This window comes from Opisthocomus hoazin, chromosome 8 (genome assembly GCF_030867145.1).
Source record: "Opisthocomus hoazin isolate bOpiHoa1 chromosome 8, bOpiHoa1.hap1, whole genome shotgun sequence".
Lineage (NCBI taxonomy): Eukaryota > Metazoa > Chordata > Aves > Opisthocomiformes > Opisthocomidae > Opisthocomus > Opisthocomus hoazin.
Window position 1 is genome coordinate 10094945 of NC_134421.1, and position 18207 is coordinate 10113151.

General features: G+C 41.0%; 1 protein-coding gene across 3 annotated transcripts in view; it reads right to left on the bottom strand.

The window, feature by feature from the left end:
- Positions 1-1901: 1901 nt before the first annotated feature.
- The window catches only part of KIAA1549 (KIAA1549 ortholog), a 155318-nt gene continuing 139012 nt past the window's right edge, over positions 1902-18207 (bottom strand). For 2 of the 3 annotated variants that reach the window (XM_075428455.1, XM_075428454.1), the window contains 3 exons: positions 17821-17966; positions 15806-15960; positions 1902-7731 (listed from right to left, as the gene is read on the bottom strand). In XM_075428455.1, the coding sequence (XP_075284570.1) occupies positions 7477-7731; positions 15806-15960; positions 17821-17966 (556 nt within the window). In that variant the 3' untranslated portion in view covers positions 1902-7476. The remainder of the gene's footprint in view (positions 7732-15805; positions 15961-17820; positions 17967-18207) is intronic. The other variant, XM_075428456.1, reaches the window with a different exon arrangement.

Here is an 18207-nt window from a genome sequence, read left to right on the forward strand (position 1 = left end):
TCTGTGCTCTTCAGCGGCCCTATCTTCCAAACTACTTACCCATTTTCAGCTTTACCTTTATTATTTGCTACTTGCTCAATACACCGGGTTTCATCCCTTCATTCCCTGCCAACAGCTGGGCTCAGTGTCGGTTCCAACAACCCAGAAGACCTTCCTTGTCCTTTCCTTCCCTTTCCGGGGGGGACGACTGGAAATCAAATCGACCCCCCACTGACAATAGTGCTGTCAGCTCTGCCTTTTTTCTGATGACTTCTCAAGTTCTTTTTTATCAGTACCCTTTCTGTCAGTGGCTTTTCCTATCTCTTTATCTAATCCTAACGACAAAAGAAGTGGTACCAACACAAGAGCTGCGGTTGGCGAGTCACTGAGAGAACCAGCACCACCTTTCCTCGATTGCCGTTTCCAGATGACATGATTAAACACGCAGCCAAATCTGTTCTTCAGTGTGATTTTCTGGAGCAAAAGTTACAGTGCTTCTTCAGGCCCTCTACAGCTCGCTCTGCTTTGTTTAAATAAGGGAACAGAAGGGAGACATCTGCAAAGCAACCTCTGCTAGGCTGCTTCCCCTTCGTGGAATTTCAGCATGCCATGTATTTAAACCTGATCAGTCCAACAATATTCATTTCCGACGCGGCAGCCCTCTAGGCTCAAATATATGAAGAAATCACTGTAATTTAGCTGAGCTACACTAATGTCTGGCACAGATAATGTGTGATAATGTTATCCAAGAGATGTTAGCTCGTCCTTAAATAAAGAGGAATAAATAATGCTCATCGACACTAGCGCTGAGTGCTGCTGAAGGGCAAAGCTGCAGGAAATGGTGCGCTCTGCGCCCAGGCAGAAGTGAAATTATTGTAGGCAATACCACATCAGTGATGCTGTCTGCTGGAAACGACAAAAAACTCCTAATTTCTTTGCAGTTCTACTCTACAAAAGCAAGCACGTGGTTTCCAGCGTCCTAGCAAATTTTACTCCACATGGGAGTGGCGTATAGGAGGATGTAGCAATAATGTAAATACTTGGCTGCACATCTACAAATCTACAAATCCTCTAAACGGGAGATTCCTCAGCTTCAATCTGGGATTTTTGAAGTATTCTTGTTTAAAGCTGCCATCATCAAGCCCGAAGACAGACTCTGTCCTAAGGATCAAACTAATCCATGGAAATGCTTGACAAAAAGCATTCCATGCCAAACGCAAGGCAACTTACCTGAAACCATTCTATCCAGGACGGCATGGACTAACAAATCCAGTAATTGGTCCATGAGTTTGTGGATGCCCAGGACACCTGTACTGCATCGAATGTGAACAATTTCATATTCAGCAACTACGCTGATAGTGGCTAATGCACAATTCTTTCTCCTGTTTCCTTAAGTCCAAGGATAAAAGCTTCCCATTTTTTTATTATTGCAGTATTTTTTAAATTCCTATTTCTTTCATCAAGTTTCCTTCAAATCTGCATTTCAGGACCGAAAGAGCGCAGCGCAATGCCAAATATAACACTGCATTAATTTTCCTTTCATACAAGTTTTTCCTGAATCACAAACAATATCCAGCTACTGCTTTTAAATCATGCACAGCACTATAAACGCTCAAACAGCCTGGATGAGAAAACCAACTTCCGAGAAGCCTCGGGACAGAAATCTTAAGAGAAGTTTTCACGGGAACATGACAGAGCTCTTAAGAAGTGTCTACATTAGAACATAATTGGAAATGCAAAACAATAATTCTAATCTTTCAGTCTCTTTTCTACTCTCTTAATTCTCATTCCACCTCGCCTGCTTCCCATGTGGCAGTACGAGGATGACTAAGTGAACCTGAAAACCACCATGTCAGGGATGGGCAGCGGTTCAGCATTCATTTCAAAAGAATCTTCACAGCATTTGTTCAAATGTGCCAACATTTTATTCTGATTAAGGCAAGATGTAACAGCCTAAACATATACGTCCACTTCTGGAATAAGTCTTACTCAAAACTAAACAGGAGTGGCCATTACAAAGGAAAATACATACTTTAAATGTCAAGAGTATCAAGAAAAAGTAACACAAAATAAAGGCAAAACATTCCAGCTCTACAAACTATGAAGTGCAAAAAAAATGTGTATTTTTCTAGTACTAATGTTATTTTTTCTTTTTCATCTGTCAGTCCTCAGTGGGATTCACAGGCCTGCAGCTCTACTCTGGAAAAGTCTCTTTAAAAAGGCAACGCAACTCCACAGGATTTCTGCTTCTCGAGTTTCCTACTCTCAGGGCGAGTTACCCTGGGACTTGTACATCAAGCTAGACACGCCTTGCCAAGTGCATCCCAAACTGTACTAAAGCAGCTGTAGGATAAATTCTACTTCCAAAGCGTAAGTGTGACTACATGGTTTGCAGTGGAAGTCACGTAGATGCGACCAGGGCCAAGATGCAGACCGACATTAGGTTCGGAACTACCAATCCTATTGGTACGAGCTGTCACACGCCGAGCTTGTTCTGCCCTCACCAAATTCATGTCAGAGATACAGAGGAAAATGTTTACAGTCCTCCTTCTGACATAAGCTGCATTTCAAGGGACACTCATTATAAAAAGAGATACCAGACTTATCAAGTGCTCAAGTACACTCACACTAAAACACTGCACAGCTACTGAATCTTCATCAGCATTGGTACAAACTTTCATCCCTGATTTCTGCTTCCTCGGTATTTAGGACCTAGAGATAGCAGAATACATGAATGACAGCAGCCTGGTGACAGGAGAATACATCCCTCCCATTTCAAAATAAAACATAACAGGAAGAGGGAAAAGATGCCCCACCACAAAAGGGCACTGGATTTTTATGCCCACATTTAAGCACTTCAAAGCTGCTACTTTTCTCTAGGCACATCCAAACAGTCCTGGAGAAACTCTACAGCCATGGTGACCTGCTTTTGGGAGTCTCGCTGATGAGGGATGTTCCTCACTCGTACAGACCAGCACTGCAGGTGGCGAAGGACTGCACAGAACAGGGGTTGTGTTACGGAATCGGCTTGAACGGGGGCACGGGCAGTGCCCCAGATTTTCTCTCTCCTCTTAGTGCGTGCTCACAGGTGGTCCTGGAGACCTGGTTGCTGTCCTTTGCCTTCTGACAATCAGATGCCATCCTTTTTCTTTTAACCCATTTTTGGCTTTATGTCCATATTCAGAAAACACCAAACAGGTGGTGGTTTGTTTTTTTTTTTGTTTTGGAAATACGTTTGTTTATTTGTTGCTGCAAAAATATGGCTCACATGTTCCCACCTCAAAGTCACCAATGTTCTTCACCCTGCCACTTCAAAGCTCTTGGCCAAGATACTTTTTTTTCAAGGACTGGCACCTGTTAACAAAGAACTGATAGGTAAGTCATGGAATGGGAAATGCCCATTTATCCTTGAGCTGAAAAATTGTTACAGCTTGAAAAAGGGAGAATGGAGCGAGGGCAAGAGTTAAAAAATGAGTTCAACTGCCTACTGCCATCCACATCCCACAACTGGTTTCTTCACTTGGGCTCGAATACATACTGGCTTCCCTGTGTATCCATCTAACGTGTTCTCAAGCTGTGAGTTAACACCCAACAGCATTAGCTGTTGTGGTTCTTGGGAGGTTATGATCCCCTCTTTTTAAGACCATGCTATAACTCTGCTGTCAGTGGCCTAATTTAAAGGCACTGACTTCAGCACTTGGTAGGAACATGCACTTCTGGGTCATCAATCTATTTACGTATTTATGTGTGTGCATAAAGGTGCGTGATACTGGAACAGACATCTTGCCAACCACTCCTCTGGGTGCAGAGGTGATATATAGACACTGCTCTCAAACCACTATATATGAAGCCTGCTCCAAACTGCTGCTTATACAGCACATTGCAAAGGGTCAGTGAAACTCCCCTTACTGCTCCAAAGTGCACATATTTCATGTTATGAGTCCAGTCTCTACGCAATTCACTCCTCCTAAAAGCAAGGTTTTCTTTCTTGAGTCACATGCCCACAGTCACTGACAGGACCACGTGTTACATCCTGGCAGAGAATATTCTGTAGTACTGAAGCATGCCCTGCCTTTCAAATTGAGTGTATGAAAAAATAATTGTAAAATTTCATTTAACTCCAAAGATCATCAAGAAGTCACGGTAGAGGTCAACATTTTGGCCGTGGAAAGGGAAAGCAAACCAACCAAGCTAAATTATGTAGCTCTCATCTCGCCAAGTTCTTCTACATGCCAAACTAAACACAGACTAAACACAAGTCTCAAGGAAAACTGTGAAGAAAGAGGAGAGCCTGAGGATTCCATGAACCAGATGGTTTAGTCATGGAAAGGGATGTAACTGTTGGTAACAGCTTTCTGTGCCTGTAACCAACTTCTCATCTGATCAGTGTTTTCAGAAACTGGTAGATTCATTAACAGATACAGAAATTCACAATAATTTAAGTTTCAGAAAAAAAGGTTTGGGTCCTCCCCCCCCTCCCCCTTTTAATAGGGCAATAAAAAAAAAAATTGGCAAAAGAGCTCCAGCACATGGGGACACAGAAGCTCACATATTTTTTTCTCTGAATTCCCAAGTGGAAACACACATCTTGGCACATGCATTCCACAGAGTCCTTTTGTCGCACATGAAAAACCCAGCTTTTCCTGTAGCTGCAGAAAGTGAAGCGCAGGTCTCCCTTGTTAAGACCGTCCTTGGAACTGGTGCGTTACATGTTACTTTTCTTACTATATGAAGATACAGACTATGCCATACCATTTTTTGTGAAGAGTGGATCAGGTCTCCAGCCAGTCTGAGAACATAACTTCCAAACACAGCTTCCCAATATTTTACTGTCCTTCCCTGTGAACTTGTAAGGTTTTAAAGAGGGATTTCTGCATCAGCAAGCCTTTTTTATTTACCAGTACATACCTGTCCTGTAGCTGTTCTTACAAGACTTGGGACTGAAAAGAAAAAGGACATTCTTCCAAACATAAAAAGATAGAATATCGTAATAGCATCACTAGCAAAAATGAATGACAAATGGCTTAGGTATGTCTAATTTTCAAAGCTCTTATTGCACATTCCTTCTTTAATAGCTGGAACCAGCAGCCAGACAATGAACTTACTTTCTGGAAGTCCACATTTTCTTGAAATGAAGTCACAGTAATGTGCTAATATTATAAGCACTGGATTCTGACCTCACTGCAGAATTAAGTTGGAGAAGTGTGTGGGCTATGAAAGAGCTGGTTTTAATGGGAACACTTAAAAATAGTCAGTCTTCAGCATTGCCAGAAAGACCAAATGAACGTTGCTCGATCCACTCTTCATTACGCAAAACCTGAAATTTTCCAGAAGTATTGGCAACATCCATGTTTAAAAATTTAGTAGAAAATAAGTGTGTTTTTATTTTCATCCTAGAAGTGATTATCAAACAAAAAGCTTAAAAAATTCAAAACATAGTATCCTGTCGGTACTGCTGTTCACAACCATGCTGGTGTTCTGACTCCATCCAAACCTCGACCAGTGCCCATAAGGGCTTTAAGTATTGGCCAGAGAACTGGACATTAATTTAGACTGCTTCGCTACAGCAAGTCCCTCAAAACAATTTAATACAGCCTTCTGATGATCATGGGTAAACAGAAAAATAACTGAGCTTCCTACTAAAGAGGGGAAACATACCACCTCTTTTTTCACATCAGTGAGCAGCCAGTTGCTTCCCAGTTTTGGCTTTGGCAATGAATATTAGGTACATACTTCGTGAACAATGTACGTAGGGTTCTTCCATGGTGTCCTCCTACCTGTGCTCATTTCAGTCGGAGTCAATCCTGTCACAGCTACTGAACTGTGCACTGGCACCAGGAACAGACCTGGTAGCCACAGACCACCACACCGTACCACTGTCATATACCTGTATTTTACCAACACCATTTCTACCTTAGTAAGTGAGGCAGATGCAGCCCTACCCTGATCAACTGCCCAATGAATTCTTTGGTGGCGTATGTCGCTTAGACCTTTTACGACTACCATCTACTAGTGTTTGAAATACCCACACTGTAGCACCAAACGGTTTTGCTTTTCATTTTTCTAGCGCAAGGCTCCCAAGCCTCCTCACAAACACTGCGCTTGCCCTCTATCTCTGTGTCAGCTTGTTAGCTTTAGTTCAGTCTGATCTGAAAATAAAAAGTCCAACAAATCACGACTTAAGTAAAACTTCCATATGTATTATGTCAGTTACAGTTATGCAATGGCCAAATATTAGTAAATTCGTAGCTAATATTAAATTAAAACTCTGGAAAAAACAGCAACAAACAGTTCCATGGCACGTACCATTCTTACCATGGGGATAATGCTTACCCTTTGTCCAAAGGGACAGTGGAAACAAGTATAAATATAGAAACTGTCTCAAAACTGCAAATCTAAGCCTATGTTAATGCTCTAAATTGTCACTGACTTTCACTAAAATTATTCAGGTCCAAACATAAGCAATGATTTAGGACATCAATTTATAACGTAATGCTGGTGACCCTGTACCAGTCAGGCTGGATTGGTTTCTGTCCACAAAGCAAACTAAAGAGTGGCAATATTTTATCACTGGTCTTGCAAGAGCATATAGTATGCATATATATTTTTTAAAGATGTACATACACATTTCCCAAAATTTAACTGTGGTGGAGTATTCCTCTCCCAGTTTTCAATAATTTTTAAACAAAATAAATACCAAGCCCTGTCTGTTCGGATGCTTTGCTTTGTTTTTCCAGCCTGAATGAGTTTACAGATATTTTCTTAGTTATACAAGGCCAATGTTTCACTTTGCAAACATTGAAGATGAAGGAACACTTGAAGCTTCAGCACCAGAAGGAAAACAAGGAAGAGTGCAAAGGGTAGCTCCATTTGGAAGCATAGAGCTGTAACAATTCTTGTTCCAGTTTGTTACAAGTAGCTCATCAAGACTTTTATTCTAAGTAGTCCCATTGTTCCTGACAACCAAAGTGATTCTTTTTGGGATCACACCTTCCACACCCTTGAGCTGACACAGTCTGTAACCTTGCAGAACAGCAACGCAAACCAATTCCCCATAAGCACTGGAGAGATCAAAATACTTGTCATCTCTTGCAAACTATCATCTCAGTTTATTCAAACCTTCGCCTACTTCCTCAGAAAAAGGAGTCCATCGTACTCGGGAGTTTGTTCCTGTGATTTTTTTTGTTGCTGGAGTGTTGACTTCTTAACCTAAGCTTTTACTTGTTTGTGAGGCTGAACGAGGGTAGGGAGAGAAGAGGAGCACCGTAACTTTAGCATTTTAATTAATATTACTTGTGATGACACTGATGATTTTCCCTATTTGTCCCCCATCTCTCCTTACTATGCTCATTTTGCTGCCTTTTTCATTTTTTTCCAGAGTGTTGTCAACACAGCTGTGAAAGTCCATTCTGTTGAGAGAACAGCAATGCTGATTTCCTCAAAGTCTTTGCTTCCATAGGAAGCAGATACCTGGCAGATTTGCAACGGAATGCTGAATCATCTACGGACGTTCTGCACTGTTGTCTGTTTCTGAGAAAGTCGAAGAAGTTCTTCTCTAATTGCTTTGATAAGAGAGGTTGAAGAGTGGCCTGGCTGGAGGTCCTCAGTGGAACTGGTGGTGTAGCAAAGGCCCTGGCCCTGAAGGCTGTTGTGCGGAAGCTGAGCAGGGGGTGCCGAAGGCTGCCTGGTTGAAGTCCTTGGCATCTGGAATACTGGTGAGGAGGAATATTCTTGGTGTCCATGCATATGAGTCTGGAAAAAGGTAGAAAGCATTATTGTACTTTGTGAACAAACATGATAATCCCAGAAAAGACAAGAAAGCAAAAAGGCAAAGAACAGATGGAAAGCAGCATGGAGATGCTTCTATCTGCTACCACTGTTCTTCTGTTGTATGAATAAGTAACTCCTCTTACGGAGCACAAAACAACAAGTGTACACAAAATTGCTGGACTGCCTCAAGTTCAGGGATTTTCAAAATCTTTTTGAGCATCCATTAAAAATTCTGACCCCCTTTCTACTCTATGGCATGTTTAGATACTGAAGTGGAAAAAGGTGGAGAGAAAAACCATGGAACTGGAAAGTCAACAGAATTGGCTTCTCTTTCCTTGCCTTTCCATCAACTTCCTAAAAGACAATAGGCAAATCCCTCTGTTCCCGCCTGTCATTTCTCCATACTATCTGTAAATAAAGATGCTACTGCCTTCACCTTCTCTGCCTGGCTTGCCTGTTCAGACTGTACGCTTGTGAGGACCCTGTGACTGACCAGTGCCCAGGAAAACATGGTCTACAGAAGAAGCAGCAGGAGAAAATTATTCAAACCGGAATGATTAGATTTTTCTATACTCAACACCTGTTTTACATCTCTTGAGAAACACTATCCCAGTTTAGGGACAGTCATTGTTTCAGGGTAGAAAAGGGTTAATTCTGCATTTGTTCAGTAACATGTATTTTCTAACGAGAGAAACAAAACAGAAGCCTGAGTTTATGGGCTTATCTATCTGGCAAAAAATCTGCTTACACTAAAACAAAGCATGAATTTACAGTACACTAGGTGATTCCACCGAGTCCCAGGATGGACACAAACAAGGTACATTTCAAAAACCTAAATTCCAGCTGACATCCCTCAAGCGTTTCCTCTTGCCTCGCACTGCTGACGGCCGAGAGACAGCCAGAAGATAACACTGGACACAAAGGATTCGAACACGCCCTTGCTCGACGCACAACCGGGAGCAAAGCAGCGTAATGCCCTTCCAGAGGGTCTGCGCTGGGGACGAGGAGCAGCTAGCTGCAGCAAGCTGAGGTCGCAGTCATCATTTACTGAGCACTGTCTGTCTCTGTGGATAACCCTCAAGTAGCAGCAGAGAGATCGACGTGATTGAGGGAGGAAAGGACAGCAAACTCAGCTAGAAGAGGATTTGGGGGTGATGGGGAGGGGAATGAAGGGCTTAAAAGCAGCGCCTGGGAAGGATATGGGGGACCTGGGGTGACTGTGGCAGCAGTGTGCAGGGAACACAAAAATACACGACAGTGTGTTCCTTAACATCTCTCAATACAAATAATAAAATCTAAGCCATTTTTTATAACGTAGAACTACTAATAGATTCTGACTTTCTTGCATAGCTCACATACAGTACTGATCATTTACACAGTTAATTTGGGGAGAGAGATTAAGAGGAAAAGAGGCTTTAATAGAAGAATGATAGGTAAAGGTTTTCCAGGTAACATCCTGTCTTACTTCTTATAAAAGGGAGGCGATTTTAGTATCAGAAAGGAATGAATGGGTCTCTTGATTGTTCAGAATTATTCCTTTGGCAGTGAAACCTGAAACTAATTCATATGTGCAGTCTAGAGTTAGCAAACCTGACAAATACCCTGTGGGTTTACAGAAGAGAGATGACAAAAAATAAATATTAAAAGCAACCATTCCTTGACACATGAGTCTTAACAGCAGCCTAAATATGTTCAGGTTACTTTCCCATTAAAATGCGTTACGTGATTCAGCTCCTAATTCATACTGCACTGCATCAGCACCATCAGAATGGTTTCAGGGAAGTTAGGAAGAACATCGGATGACTGCAGCGGCTGGTTTTTAACATTAAGGCTATCAAAATTTTCTTAAATATCTCAGAACAACAGAAGTGTGTATTTCTGTGATCTCACATATACACCAGAATTCAACAGTTCTGAGAACCTTCAAAAGCAGATGGGTTTAGAAATCTAACCTATACTAAACTACAGCAGTAATATAAGGAGAGTAAAAAAGCTGGAAGAAATTTTGGTGTTTTTTTTTACTTCTAAATGTCTTTAACAGAAATACACATTGATATATAATGATATATGTAATAATATAGTTTTATACAGTACCTATATATTTTTGTCTAGAAACGTCTGTATAATTAACAGTTGTACAAGGTAATTGACAAGAATACCTTTATTCAATCTTCCTTCTTAAGGAATTAAGATTTATGAGATCAGATTGTGAATCTGTTAATCTCCATTTAATAGCTGTTGAACTCTGAGGCCAATTTCACCTGAACTGGATGTATAAATATATACACACATTCATGTATATCTGTGTATGAACGAACACATTACAAAATTTACAAAAATAGGTAGCTAATTAGCTGTAACTCTATTTGTGCTATCATTGAATCTGCTTCCTAGTGGCAGAAAGGCCAGGTTAGGCTGTGCTTAGCCAGACCTATCAGCCAGCATGTTTCTCACAGGGGACAGCTAGGGGACATGAGAGACAACTTTAAGTATGGTGAGATGGTTTAGAGACACGAGAGTGGGCAGCCGGAGTATAAAAATAGAGTAAAAGATAAGGGTGGTTTGGGGGAAGCACTGGAAACCTGGAGAAGACTTGGGAGAGCAGTGGAGAGCTATAGGGGATTGTAGATGGACAGGAGGTGATGCCAGGTGGTGGTGGGGAGGTAGAGATATGCATGACACTACACACATCTGTAAGACATCAGGCTTTATTTGTTCTGCTGCTCAAATGACCGATCGCTCGGTGTTGTGTTTGGTGTCAGCTAAGGAAATGCTGTAATTATCCTGGTTGCCCAGGACTTCCAGATGGCGAATTAAGATGGTAACCTGCACAGCAGCTTTGGGTCAGGAGATACAAGTGAGAGGTCATATTCCAGCGGAAAATCAGGTGTTGACTGCAGAAATAACAGGTGAGGATGCTGTCAGGAAAAGGGTCATTGCAGGAACACAGATGCAGACGCCTCTCAAGTTTGCGTGTAAGAAAAGCGCTCTAGTTTCTTCCTAAATGCTGAGTTTAATTTTAGAAACTTGCTCAGAATGAGGGAACAGTAAGACTGTTTGCAAAGGATCATCTGAATACTGCACCATAAGGAATATGACTGTCATTAAGTAAATCCTCCTTTCCAAAAGAAGGAAAGAAATTTAAAGCTCTGTCCCAGTGAAGGAATCTAAACTCTGAAGGTAATTATTTAACTACAGAAAACTGCAAGACTAGGGCTCATCTAATAATGCTTCTTTTTTTTAAACGGGAATAATCCTTTGCAGAACTCCAAAGCATTCCTCATAGGAAAAGGAAAGTGCAGGCACTAGGTGACCTCTCCTACAACTGACACCATACTCATGTAGTTTTAGTCCATGATCTCCTCCTTTCACTTTTTTTTTTTTTTAAAAAAACAACCAACCAAACAAAAAGAACCAACAAGAAACCTGGAAAAGTCACACTGCAGTAACATATGAACTGCAGCAACCAGTAAGCAAACAGTTCTGTCAAAGCCGAGGGCTGTTTAAACTATGATTAATTAAAAGAAAGTCAATCTGGATTGAGGTGACATGTACCATCTGAAATGGTGACTGAAGGTGCGAACTGCAACCAAACCATATTGTATAGGGCCATGAATCTTTGAAAGTTGTGCAGGTAACTGATATCAAAACCAACTGTTCACATAGCATCTCAGATAATGGGTCTGAAAGTGAATTTTCAGTAATATGTTAGCGATTCAAGTAATAAAATATTAAGTAATGGATCAACATGCATTTGGGGGACAGTAGGTCCACCCCTCGGGTCTATTCTCTTTGAGAGAAGTGCGTGTTTGATTCCACAATAGAATTTGTTTCGTGGTTAGTCTTTCTCTCCTCCAGGGCCATTGTTCAGTCATTTGTGAGCCTCCGTAAATCCAACAACCAGTTATGTTTAATTCTTGTGCTATCTTTTGCATTAAATCTATGAACAGGTTTTTACTTGGGGTAGGTAGATCCCATTCACTGAGCTTTTGTTTTAGTTTATCATATGTGTTCGCAGGTGGCCTGCCCGGTTGTTTAGAGTGTTGTATTTGTTTGGTTATATTTCTAACTAATTCTTCTTTATATTGATCTTGTACTCCCCCTCCATCAGTATATCCCCACATACCTGTTTTGGAAAGAGTCTGCACCGCTGTTCTTCCATATCGGGTCAGTCGATAGCACTTAGAGCAAGCATCTTGTGTCGATTCCCCCAAATTCGAGAACAAAAGCAGTATCCCTAGAATCCATTTTACCCCTGTCTCCCTTGCCTATCGGGTTGCTTCCGGCAGCAGGTTTTCTGTTTTTCTTCTCGACAGCAAGGGTAATGGCCTGGGATTTCTCATCTGCTTTGTTTCCCTTCATGTTTATTTTTTTTTATATCTTCCCAGCTCTTAGCTTTGACTGCTTCCCAGCTATGGCAAGAACAGCAGGGCACCTGACTTCTTTTACGACACTCCCTTTTCCCAATCACAGCTTTACTTTGCAATTCACCTCTAGTACCGTGTATGAACAATTTTCCACCACTGTGGTCTGATTCAATGATTTTTTTGTTATTATTTTTTTTAGTGTTTGTTCAGTGATTATATGCTCAAGATGTTCACACTCCGGACATAAGCCTTTAGGGGCGTATTTCCCGGGGAAATGGTAATACCACCGCTCTTTACAGTAATTGCATTGAGCACATACTATTGGGTTACAGCCACAATTACTTTTATCGCAAACTAATTTAGACCTTTATACTTTTGGAAGATTATCCGTAAATCTTCCATTCATGAATTAGCCCCTTTATTCGTGACACGTGAGTCCAACCTTTCCTCAGTGGTTCGGACAGCAGTCTCTCTGGTTTTAATCAATACTTTGTCTCCGGGCTTAATTTTTTGTATGGCAAAATCCAAAGGGGCTGTTTGAGCCAAAATTCCTTTTTCTCTAAGTTCCTTAATATTTTCAGTAATAGTTTTAATATATATCAGGTTCTCGTTAAGGGGCATCCCCTGAGAATATGGCATTCCGTATAACATTTCATAAGGGGAAATCCATGTATACATATTCGGCATAGTTCTTATATTTAGTAAAGCTAACGGTAAACATTTAACCCATGATAGTTTGGTTTCTATTATTAATTTAGGCAATTGTTGTTTCAAGGTTTGATTCATTCATTCTACACTTCCTGAACTTTGTGGGTGCCACGGAGTATGATATTCCCAGGTGATACCCAAAGCAGTGGTAAGCACTTTAACAACCCTTTTCTTTGAGGTAAAGTGCAAACTTTGGTTAGAATCTATCACCCGCGCTATGCCATATCTGGTAATAATATGCTCTAATAAAATTTTAGCTACTGAAGAGGCGGTAGCCCTTGCTGTGGGAAATGCTTTGACCCAGTGGGTAAGTTGATCTATGATAACAAGTAGATACCTCCACCTCCCTACTTTGGGCAACTCGGTAAAATCTACTTGGATCTTTTCAAATGGTCTGTAGGCAGTTTGTCTCCTTCCACCTGGGGTTTGACGTACGGCTCGCTTATTCACTTTCTGGCAAGTGAGGTATCCATAGGTAGCTTGTTTTGCAACTTCATATATTCCAATACAAGCAAAATGTTTTAAAAAATGGTCGCTTAAAGCTTTGGTTCTCCAATGCGTTCTCTCATGGAGTTGATCAATGATTTTTCTTGCATACGATTTTGGTAGAATTTCTCTACCGTCTGGCAAAACCCACTTGCTATTTTTAAATTCTGCCCCTAGTTTCTTAATATTTTCCAATTCTTGTGCAGTGAACCTTTTTTCTTTTAATGTCTCCTCTTCTTGTAACTGTAATGTCAGAACGGGAGAGGGTTGCGTCCTCATAGCCGCTTCCTTAGCCTCCTTATCTGCTAGGTTGTTTCCACGAACCCGATAACTGGTGCCCTGTTGATGACCCCTGATATGGGTTATAGCTATTTTTTTTGGGCCCTTCAAGGAGTCTAAAATTCACACAATTAAGCCTTGATGGATTAGCTCCTTGCCATGTGTATTCATTAATCCTCTTTCTTTCCAGATTTTTCCAAAGGTATGCACTATGCTATAGGCGTACTTTGAATCTGTATATATAGTCCCGACCTTATCCTTTAATAGCTCTGAGGCCCTCCATAAGGCATATAGTTCACAAGCTTGTGCTGACCAGGAGGCACTTAAGGGACCCGATTCTACTACCTCTATTTTTCTTCCGCCCACTATTGCGTACCCTGATTTTCGCTTGCCTACTCTCGAAGACCCGTCTATAAATAATCTTTCTCCCTTCTATAAATAATCTTTCTCCCTTCCAAGTATATGGGATATTGTCATACCCTAATAGGAATATGTGAATCTTTCACTTCTATTTTCAAGGGTTCAATTTCCCAATATCCCCAGTATTGTGCCAAACTCTAGGATCTATCTTATTTTCATCTTCTATGGTTAAAGCGCACAACTTTATTTCAAGTTTCCCATTTTAGTTTCTATATTTAATCCTAGTGCAATGATTAAATCCCTTCCCAGTAAGTTATTTTCTGCCTCAGGTACTACCAATAAATCGTTTAGGCATATACATTCATCTGATTGTTGGAGACTTGTGGAGTCTCCTTCTCTGGAGGTATTCAAGACCCGCCTGGACAAGGTCCTCTACAGCCTGTTGTAGGTGACCCTGCTTCGGCAGGGGGTTGGACTAGATGACCCACAGAGGTCCCTTCCAACCCCTACCATTCTGTGATTCTGTGATTAAAAGAAGGGAAAGGCCCACAGATCGAGAAAAGTCATTTTCAGAAGAGAAAGACAAATTATCAGAAGGGGCAATGAATAGTAACCTAGAGATGCCTCTGAAAATGGAACAGGAGAGACACTAAGATCTCTCCTGCAAGTACTCCTCTAGATGTACACTAGATGATGTTCTTGCACTCAAATACCACAGTTCCAAGCACAGATAGCGAGTTAAATTAGGCAAATACATCTTTCGGCTTTCACAGCTGAAGTTTTTCAACAGTATAAGTAGAGTTTGTCTCTAGTGTGCTCAGTTCTCAAAAGCTTTATGCTGCTCCTCTCAAGTTCATTTGCGTGGTGGCAACTAAAGATGAGGCCCACCCTTGTTGCATTTTCTTAAGTATAGCCATCTTGAGATCATGCAATACTGCAAAGCAACTTCAAGTAGTGTGAACGCACACTGCCCTACATATGCACAAGGAGGAGATCCTTCCTTCCTCCCTCAAGGAAGAAACCAGAAAAATGACAGTTGAAGCAAAGGAGCAAAAGAAGGAGCGTAAAGTTGCTGCTCTCGAGAGTACTACAATAAAGCTGTCACAGGTCAGTCTGCGTCAGGGTGCAAGTACATCAAACACGGACTGGTAGCAGGCCAACTGTATCTTTCCTGGAAAGGCCATACATTATCTTCAGCTTCACACATCTGGCTGAACCAGAAACTCCAACCTCTAGAAGCACCACTGCCAAGAATATGAAATCACGATGGCTGCCTTGGCAACACTGGTAAACGAATACATATTAATTTACCACATCCTGCTGACTGAGGCTAGGAAAATAACTTGTGTAGAAACACCTCTGCAGTTATGTGCAAGCCTGTACCTTACTCCGTTGCCCTGACTCCTGCTGTTGTACACTGACACAGAAGACAAAAGAACTATTTCAATGCAAACTAGGACAGCAGTCTGGGACAATTTAAGTCAATGTTTTCTACTTACACTGATCCCAAAATACAGAAGCATATTTCAAAGAAGAAAATGGAAAGCAATGTCCACCTCTGCTGGAGCTGAGAAGCAGAACTGGGTGAACTGCAATTAATGGGTGAAGGCCTCAAGTGAAGAAAAAAAAAGGGTTAGGGTAAAGTGAGAGAAAGCAGTCAGAGAGAAGCAAAGGTGAAAGAACAGCAAGCAAAAGTTAGAAGAGCTAACAAGGGTTCGAAGAGCAAAGCAAAGAATGTCAGAGAAGCAACTGAAAGAATTCCAGGGGGAAAAAGTTCCAAACAGTAATGCAGGAAAAAAAATACCCGAACATATCACTACTTTGGAAACTATGCAAACGCGTAACACAGTACTCACTGCATCTCGCCTAGCACATTCATCCTCTCCACGGTACTGGGGCCACCCTGGCCCCCCCGGCTGGCCATGCCCTGCTCTGCCTGAGGGGATCTCCACTTGTTGACCTCCGATCCTGCTAGCAATTCCCACCTGAGTGAGGTGCTGTATCTGAGAACCTTAAAAGCAAATATTGTTTTTTCATCTTTATATACAGTCAAGTTTGTAGGGCAGACAAATGACAACATAAAATTTTGTTGGAAGCAGGAGCAAGAAGAAAGTGGAGCTCTGTTTCTGTGCAATTAATAAAAAAATCAGCAGAAAGAAGGCTGTCAGTGTAGCATAAAGAAGGAAACGTTATGTGCGTTTTGTGCAGTTCATTTGAGTGTGATGCTTTTCATTGCCACTGCACTGAAATAAGAGGTTCAGCTACATGCATCTCAGACACGGACTACGCTTCATTCCAAAAATATGCCAGCCCTTTCCAGGCAGCATTTACTGAAAGCCCTGGCAATGCCTTCATGTAAATTACTCAGCAGCAAAGAGAAGACTTTTGCTCCTGTGGTACACCTTATTTGCATCACACTGGCAAGACCCTAACTCTCCAGGCTGCTTTCTATTCCATCTCTCAGAAGAACAAAACACGTGACTACGTAAGAGTATGGTTCTTTCAGCTTTGCTTTGTGGTTAAATATTAAGCGACGCTGCTGTCGTGGACTAACGAGAAGGTCAGAACATTATCTCCTTTCAGCCTGAAAGTTAACCGTCCTCCTTTCTCCTTTCCCTTCCCTCCCCTCCTGCTGCTTTCAAACACATGCAAGGACAGCCACCACCATTAATTGCAAGAGACATATAACAACATGCCAGCTTTCCTTTTTTCTGAATTTCTTCCCACAGGGAAAAAAATAATTAAAAAATTATTATTATATTTGATTATTCGTTAGAAATGAAACACATTTAATAAACCCACAGATACATAAGAGAAAACTCTGTGTGTATGTACAAAAAGGGAGGAAAAGACAAAAACAACAGTGTGATTTACAGGATGCACAGTTAGGTCACTTTCCTATTTTCCTCTCAAAAAATGGAGTATTTGAGAAGTTTGATATTTGCACGTAATTATGCTGAAGGACAGGAACGAATCATCCGAACTGCCTCCAAACTTTAAAGAAGAATATACATAAACGTTTACAGTGTAGTATGAATCAGACAATAAAATAACCATCACTAAGCTGTAACAGTCACTACATCCCCGTCGTTCTCATTCATTTAACATGTACATGGAGAGGATGCAGCTATCAAAACTAGGACTGACATGAGTATAAGATCATATTTCCCCTCTTTTCAACTCCCCCGGAAGAAAACATTTCTCTGGGAGAAAATTAACTGTGGCATTTGCAAAAAAAAGAATATTTATTTTCAGAATCAGTGTTTGCTGTTTAATTGCCATGTGATGTTAGAATCTTACTCATGATAGCACTGATGAGTGCTACAGAAATTCTCTCACAACCAATCAGGAAAGAAGGTTTCATACGGGACTGAAGCAATAGATAATATCAGAAGCTAAAAGATCCTGCTTTTATACATACATTTCTAGGAAGAGAAATGAGAAATAAAGATGCAGAAAATATTCAAAAAATTGTTCTTTAGCAGGCTGATTTGGGATGCATCACTTAGCTCATTTAGCACAAAAGATACAGTCGGCAGTGGAAAGTTAGCATACACTGTATGGTCTAAAACAATTCAGTAATTTTCCATTCTTAGAGAACGGGGTTTTCAAAAATATGCTGTGTATGCATAAACTAATGCTTGTAAGATACTAAAAAGGTGGCAAACAACTGCCTTTTCTGTACAGTCCTATGGGTGTAAAGTTAACCTCACTTTGTGATCACTTTTTTTTTTTTAGCAGTGAAGACAAGGACGATATTTGAAGTGTAGCAGCTGAAGGAGAATGACATCTTAATGGTGACCTCAGTGTAAGAGTACATATGGAAAAGGATCAGTTATTTCAGTGCATATTCAACTTTGACGAAGTGTACCTGCAGTGCTTCCAACTGGTCGTGGCCGTGCCACTAATGGCATCTCCTCTGAGCACATCCCTCTGGAGGAATACTGAACCTCAGGTGGCTGCTGGTCTGGGTGCATTAACTCTGCAGGTTGAAGAAAACCTGGCCCAAAGTTCTGCCTGTGGGAAAGTAAGGACTCAAGATTACAATAAAGGAATTGCCTAATTAGAAGCAGTAATGCAGGTGTACCTCACACAACAACTCTTTATGATGCCTTTTAACATACGTTTTAATAACCTTAAATGTTAAAGAAAATAATCACATCTGAGGAATAAATTCCTCCTTCATGACCTGCACTGCACAGGAATCAGAAACTCTAACAAAATTTCACACAATTTTTTTTCACACGTTGCAGTCTCA